Source organism: Olea europaea, chromosome 16 (assembly GCF_002742605.1).
Source record: "Olea europaea var. sylvestris chromosome 16, O_europaea_v1, whole genome shotgun sequence".
In the NCBI taxonomy this organism is placed as follows: domain Eukaryota; kingdom Viridiplantae; phylum Streptophyta; class Magnoliopsida; order Lamiales; family Oleaceae; genus Olea; species Olea europaea.
In genome coordinates, this window is record NC_036252.1 from 15,739,174 (window position 1) to 15,746,799 (window position 7,626).

The 7,626-nt window shown below is 36.1% G+C and overlaps 2 protein-coding genes across 5 annotated transcripts in view; one reads left to right on the forward strand and one right to left on the reverse strand.

Moving 5' to 3' along the window:
* The first annotated feature begins 1,633 nt into the window (after positions 1-1,633).
* LOC111412259 (dnaJ protein homolog) lies at positions 1,634-4,969 on the forward strand. The gene is made up of 6 exons (XM_023043107.1): positions 1,634-1,987; positions 3,224-3,389; positions 3,526-3,667; positions 3,785-4,061; positions 4,157-4,355; positions 4,457-4,969. Exons 1-6 carry the CDS (start codon positions 1,838-1,840, stop codon positions 4,774-4,776), a joined length of 1,254 nt encoding a protein of 417 aa, XP_022898875.1. The 5' UTR covers positions 1,634-1,837; the 3' UTR covers positions 4,777-4,969.
* Positions 4,970-5,054: 85 nt separating this feature from the next.
* The window catches only part of LOC111412260 (probable receptor-like protein kinase At1g49730), a 6,173-nt gene continuing 3,601 nt past the window's right edge, over positions 5,055-7,626 (reverse strand). Inside the window, exons 3-7 of one of the 4 annotated variants that reach the window (XM_023043109.1) lie at positions 6,387-6,439; positions 6,249-6,316; positions 5,739-5,828; positions 5,536-5,638; positions 5,055-5,453 (exon numbers count right to left, since the gene is read on the reverse strand). In XM_023043109.1, coding sequence (XP_022898877.1) covers positions 5,146-5,453; positions 5,536-5,638; positions 5,739-5,828; positions 6,249-6,316; positions 6,387-6,439 — 622 coding nt within the window. In that variant the 3' untranslated portion in view covers positions 5,055-5,145. Of the gene's footprint in view, positions 5,463-5,535; positions 5,639-5,738; positions 5,829-6,248; positions 6,317-6,386; positions 6,440-7,626 lie in introns of all 4 variants that reach the window. The other 3 variants (XM_023043111.1, XM_023043108.1, XM_023043110.1) reach the window with 3 other exon arrangements.

A 7,626-nucleotide genomic window follows, 5' to 3' on the forward strand; every position in this document is an offset into this window, starting at 1 on the left:
TTTCATCCACATTTTAATGATTCCCAAATATCTAAAATTAAACAATACAACATCATTCCTTCATTGGAACTCCTTAATTGAAATATAATGTTCATAAGAAATTTGTACACACATTACGCAAATAGATACATTGTTCCACCAAAACAGTTGTTTTATATTCACTTATATAGAAACCACCATATACGTATATTTCATTTTTTTTAATTTTGATACGGATCCATTGCACACTGGCCCATCCACCAGATATTAAATCAACCCAAAAAAAAAAAAAAAAAAAAAAAAACATTAACAACAAAAATTCGAAATGAAATCAATTCACACAAAACATAAGAAAAAAAAATCAATCAAGCTTCGATAAATGAAATTGAGCAGCCGTCCACAAATTTCAATAAAAACAAGAATAAGAACTAAAATTCAGAATAATCAGACCTCAATCAATCTATACAAAATACACAACAAATAATTTGCGTGGTAAAATGGAGAGAATAGACAGTGGTGTTTGAAAATGGAGAAGAAGAAAGAATGATCCACCTAAATTGGGGACAAGTGGGTGCATCACTGTAGCCTGCACTTTTTTTTTTTTGGGGTTTGCAGACGACGTCGTTTTTGCTCGAGAGATAATAAAAAAAATTGCTGTGAAATGGAAGAATCTAGTATTCTTTTTACAGTAGTGAAACATTGCATTTTTTTATATAATAGTGATATAAAGGAAGAGGAAGCATGTGGGCCAAGATGAACCAATAATAACGTGTTGTTGTAACCGATCATAAAACCCAACTTATGCCCAAGTCCGCAAGAAATTGTCATGATCCAGCCCAATTCTATTGACATTGCTAACGTCCAGTAAGATAATGTGGGGCCCTATCTCTCTGTGTATTCGCCAAGCAATATATAGGTGGAAAATTAGTCCTTTGAGTGTGAATCTTACATTCATGTGCAAATCGAAATTAAAAATAAAATTGAAAGCGAGAAGCTTACACGATAACTTGGTAGGACTTATGACATATATTTGAGAGTAAATTTCATTTGTGGGTAGCTATGCTTTCACTCCAGATCAATCATGTAACTTTACTTCAATTTTGTTCTATCGAGTAATGATCCTTTAGTTTGACTTCGATCAGGTAACTTTGTCTAATTCTATCACTTGAATGGATGAAAAATGATGATTGATTTGATATCTGTCATTTATTTCGACAAAGTTTTATTTATTTCATATCAATAACCGACAATTATGCTTGTTTTAATGAACCACATATTTTATCGAATTATATTTTTAGCTGCATTAGAGTCACAATTGTACTGCCGACAATTCATATTCATGCCCCTAGGATGGGTTTTCATGGTACAGCCCCTCACAAGAGGGGGGGCGGGGGAAGGGCTCGCATCTAATAAAGAAATCGCTAGCCTGACTCACAAGGGGAATTGTATATCGAACTGTTCGTGAAGCACTACCCCCGTAGATACCTATAAAGCGCGCATTATTTGGAAAATTCGTCTTTTCGTAGAAGTCGTGGTACACGCATTAAAATCACAAGGCATTTAAAATCATTTTTTTAAGTGGGAAATGAAAGCGCATAAGGGCGTAGAATATTCTAGACCCTTCAGTTTTTTCTCAAAATCCCCGAAGAACATCTTACTACCAATCAACGGTCAAAATCTTTGCCCATCCTCCCATCTCGATCCAATCTCCATCGTCGACGCACTCATGCATCGACCTACACACCCTACCACTTCTTCCTCTCTCCAGTTCTCTTAGCAGCCTCCTTTCTCTTTGTGAAATTGACGAAATTTAGGAGAGCTGCAATTCTTCATCCATATAACAATACAGTAAATCAAGATGTTTGGGAGGGCACCAAAGAAGAGTGACAACACTAAGTACTACGAGATCCTCGGGGTGCCTAAAACGGCGTCTCCGGACGATTTGAAGAAGGCGTACAAGAAAGCTGCGATCAAGAATCATCCTGACAAGGGTGGAGATCCTGAGAAGGTAGTCTTAATTTTTTCGATCCAATATTTCAATGTTTTTATTTTCCTGCGAGCATTGGAGTCATATTAATGCTGAAAATTATGTGGATTTAGTAGCTAATGTAATTTTTCGAGTTAATTCATTTACTGGTAATGTTTCTCGAAGCGATTTCGTTGTATAATTAATTGTCAATATTGTGTAACATGCAGTTTTAATTGTGTGTTCTACTGTTGATTTTTCTTTAAATGATGGAGTAGCAATGAACAAGAATGCAAATATCAGTTTGAATTAGGAAAAAATTCTGGATTAATGTTGTTGGAGAATAAGGAGAAATGCAGCAAGATTCGAGATACTGTAGGAGAAAATAATTTTAAGTAGGAGTTGGGGAAATAATAATCAAAGACTACTTAGATTTTTTAAAAGAGAAGGTTTTGAATTGCACTGCTAGTTTAATAGGACTATATATTTTAAAACAAGTATAATGTATAGAAAATTAATATCTTTGACTGGACTGTTTCATGAAAAATGAAAACTTGAATTGTAATTCATGGGTATTGATTTATACGATGTATCTTTGTGCCATTTTGTTTCAAATTATAGTATGAGCTGTTTCAGTTTGCGACCTGATTTTGGGTGCTAAGTATCTACCTCTCTTCCATCCAAAAGTAGATTCAGGGTTTTACCTGATATATATTCTTTCGGCGGGCTCCACTTGCAATGTTTTCTCTTTACACCAAATAATTCTTAACCATCAGTTTTTTTGTATGTTCATTATCTACTTCATCAGTTTCAATAAAGCATGTAACTTTAAGTTATTTGTTTACCTTTAACTTGATATTTTGAAGTTACCTAGCAGTAAAGCTATAAAGATGATAGTCAATAAAGGTATTAGATGTTAGATGTTGTAAGAAACTGTAATAATACATTTCAATCCACCTTTTTTATCGAGTCAGTCCAGTTTGTTATAATACGATTTAAATGAGGTCTTTTACCAGCTTATTCAGATTGTGGAAATTCGAATAGAGCTCGTCCAATTCAGTTTAGTTAGAAAAAGTTCTTAGTGAAGTCCATTAGATTTCAGGTGTGTTCTTTTGTTGTTTCTGTATTGCATAAGTTTAGAAGTGCTCATCCAATTCCTTGACTGTTACAGTGTGAAATCAATAGTAGGGAAGCATCTATTGGGTCAACTAATTATCCCTTTCTAGTGCATGATTTTATCTTAGGGCTTCAAATCCTAATGAGTTGGGTTTATTCCAGTTTAAGGAGCTTGCTCATGCTTATGAGGTCTTGAGTGATCCGGAGAAACGTGAGATTTATGACCAGTATGGTGAAGATGCACTCAAGGAAGGAATGGGTGGCGGTGGGGGAATGCATGATCCATTTGACATCTTCTCTTCCTTCTTTGGTGGGGGTCCGTTTGGAGGTGGGACATTTTATACTGCTTTGTATTTTATATGTTTAGGAATATAAGAATGTGTTTTTATATTGTATTAGTTTTGATAGAATCACCTGGTAAGTAGAACATACCATGACGGAGGAATTCTTTTGATGATAACTAGGTGGTGGTAGCAGTAGAGGACGAAGGCAGAGAAGGGGAGAGGATGTTGTACATCCATTGAAGGCCTCTCTTGAAGATCTGTATGGTGGGACCATTAAGAAGCTCTCTTTATCACGAAATGTTCTTTGCTCAAAGTGTAATGGGTGAGTTTTTAGGTTCCTTGCTCTGCTATTGTAAGTGGTTAACGTGTATAGCTTATTTGTCTCGGTATATTTAATTTTTCTTTGATCATTGGTATCTGTGCATTTTATTGTTTGCAGAAAGGGATCAAAATCTGGAGCTTCAATGAAGTGCTCAGGTTGTCAAGGAACTGGTATGAAAGTTACTATTAGGCAGCTTGGTCCGGGTATGATCCAGCAAATGCAGCATGCTTGCAATGAATGCAAGGGATCCGGAGAGACTATTAATGATAGAGATCGATGCTCACTGTGCAAAGGTGAAAAAGTTGTTCAGGAAAAGAAAGTTTTGGAAGTTCACGTTGAGAAGGGTATGCAGAACTCACAGAAGATTACATTCCCTGGAGAAGCTGATGAAGCGGTGAGATGGCTAAATCCTGTGTTACATTTGTAGGATCGATACTGCCAAGTCTGTAAAAATTGTTGGGTGCTAAAGTGTATTTTATTTCTTTACAGCCTGACACTGTCACAGGAGACATAGTTTTCATCCTCCAGCAGAAAGAGCATCCTAAATTCAAGAGAAAGGGTGATGACCTCTTTGTGGAGCACACACTTTCGCTCACAGAAGCATTATGTGGATTTCAGTTCATCTTGTCCCACTTGGATGGCAGGCAACTACTTATCAAATCACAACCGGGAGAGGTTGTGAAGCCTGGTTAGCCATTTATTTCTAATATTTCTGGGTTCAATTAATAAAATTTTCAGTTCATATGGTGTCAACTTATATACTGGTCTGTGTGCATACAAATCATGCAGATTCTTTCAAAGCCATCAATGATGAAGGAATGCCAATGTACCAGAGGCCATTCATGAGAGGTAAACTTTACATTCATTTCACTGTGGACTTTCCGGATTCTTTAAGTCCAGATCAGGTGACGGCCCTGGTTGAAGTTCTGCCTCCAAAGCCTCTATCTCAACTCACAGACATGGAACTGGACGAATGTGAGGAGACTACATTGCACGATGTTAACATTGAGGAGGAGATGCGTAGGAAGCAGACTCAGCACCAGGAGGCATATGATGAGGATGATGATATGCATGGCGGAGCCCAGAGGGTACAATGTGCTCAGCAGTGATGAGTCTGCTACAAATAATTATGTTAGTAGGGTGTGTTTGATGTCCGTTCTGTTACTTGAGGAAATCCCCTAATTTTATAAACGATGAGACAAGTGATTCTATTCCTATGAAATATGATTTAGTTTGGGTACTTCCGGTCTTGTACTTCGTGCCATATGGCTTTTTGCTTAATATGATGATTTAGTTTTTGTACATCTGGTCTTGTACTTCATGCCATATGGCGTTTTGCTTAACTTGATGACCTTTGATGTTAGTTACAGTAATTAAGGCCAACTGATTAGTAATGGAAAGCATTATAAATAAAAATAAAATGTTCAATGAGTATAAGCTTTCTCTATAACTTTGTGCAAATCAGAAGCAAAACTTTACTAATATCGATGCTTATCTCGTACAATTCTCACCTTCTTCTGGAGATACCATAATATCTGAGAGGTGTATATTTTGGGTTTATCCAGGGATTTTATGCACAATCTTGCAACATTTAGAAGACTCTGAAGCTCTGCCTGATCGTAGTTGTTTCCAATATCTGGATCCATTATCTCATGTGTGGACCTTGAAATATAAGTTTTTTGAACCCATTGCACTAAATCGGCACCATTTCTTTCGGATGATTGCCCAGTAATCAGCTCGAGAATCAGCAAACCGAGTTGAAAGATTATGTTTTTGCACGTCTGCCCTGTACATTCTACAGCAGAAGAGCCTTAGAAACTGCAAAAAGATTTGAGGACACTTTTACAGAGTTAACTATAAATAATTACCTTTTATACAACTTGAAGAGTTAGGAAGTGTAACTTGATTCCCAGCAGAACGAATAAGGCTAATATCAGAAAGCTGTAGAGCGAAGGAGAATTGTTTTATTATCTGGTGAGAGTTTCAGAAGTAAGCTTCCACCAAAAGCACAATTCTCGAACTTTTGGTTGGATGCAATTGTAGGCAGAAAGCCACAAAGATCACTTCATACCTTTGGAGTTAAATTCTCATCTAACATTATGGTGCTTGAACTTATAGAGACATGGTACACTGGTGGATCACAGAAAAAGTGCAGATATTCCTGCATTATGGTACAATTAGATGTTTAATCCTGAATAGCAAGTTTATACACATGAATCATTTGAAATTTCAAGCACAACCAGAGTTTGGAGCTAGTTTATAGACATAACATCTGAAGTTTCCAGCACAAAAATAGTTCGGAGCATCTCGTGTAAGGTAGATAATCAAACGAGGCACTTTATGCAAGCAATGCCATCCCTTGCAATTTACGAGGTTTATAATCGAACCATTTCTGTAGGCGGTTCATTTTTTGTGATCCGGGAATTTGGGGCACTCACAGTCACCTATTAACTGTCACTGGTTTTGCTTTATAAGGCTATAACTCATTTTGTTGCATTGTCAACTGATACACATATTTCGTAAGTATATTACATGATTGGGGAATTTAGTAAGTATAAATTATATTGCAATTTTGACTTACCAATGCAGCAGCAATGCCAACGACTATTTGCAGTCTTGTTCTCCAATTCAAGGGAGTCTTCAGAGGATCTGCAAAGTGCCAAACATTTACAGAAAATATGACTGGGGAAGATGCTGAATAACTTGATTTGCAAATTACCAGATAGATGCTCCTTAAGGCTTCCTCTTTCCACATTTTCGAACACTAGGTACCTGAAAAATGATTAAAAACTCTTTCACACATTATAAAATGTTATGGCAACCAAATATGATGTAGTTTGAGAACTTCCACACAAGACAGTAACTTTTGGTGGTTTTTAGACAGGAATGTGCCTGGCTTTCTTCCTAGTGTTATGGCAACCAAATATTATGTGGTTTAAGAACTTCCACACAAGACAGTAACTTTTGGAGGTTTTTAGACAGGAATGTGCCTGGCTTTCTTCCTAGTGTTGGGCCGCTAAAGCATAGAATGTCAGTAAAGTAAATATAGCATAAATAAGGATATTCGAGCATCTCCAAGAGACTCTAAATAAAGAACCAAAATAGAAAGCATTGTTGTAGTGCATAAATAATATTACTCTCTAAATTTAACGATGCTCTTTATATTTAGAGTATCTTGAAGATGCTTTTAGGATGGATGTTGGTTACAAGAATGAATAAGAAGAGAAATAAGTATATGCACACAAGAAGTGGAAGGCCAAGAAGTAATGATAAATTAATGGGAGATATGTTTAGCATAGGCATAAAGAAAGTCCATTACCAAGAGCGATTAGGAAGAGTTAGACAAACATTAATGTGACTCAAGGTCGTCACAAAATTTATTGGCCCTTAAATTGAATGAAGTGGCAAACAGGGTTCATGTAGTTGATCTAAAATTTACTAGGTATAACTCTCAGCTTGTTATTTGAGACAAGACTGCACACAACCATGAGGGTAATTTAGGATTAGGATAATAGCACTTAAATATTTAGACATATTTGCAAATGACAAAGGAGACAAAACTTTCTGCCTGAGCAGATGACTAAGTTTGGTAATATACTCAACATGTATGCAGAGATTACTGCAATCAAATAGCTGGAGTAATGTTAGCATGCACAAGAAAACACATAATGCTTGTAAATAAAGTGGGAGGGGCTATTCAAGTACAAATTGACAGAGTCAATTAGGCCAACTTAACATAATTACACTACAGAATAAAAATCAGAAGTGAACTGATAATTACAGACAGAAGCTTATAGTTTTTAAGAATCTGAAAATGCTTGCCAAACAAACAATTTCAATGAAATCACTGTTTTTTTATTTTACCAAGTTCAACTCTATGAATTCCTTTTTTGTTAGGATTCAAAACTAAGGAGTGTAAATGATTTTTTTCTTTTAACACGGAAATCTTACACAATACC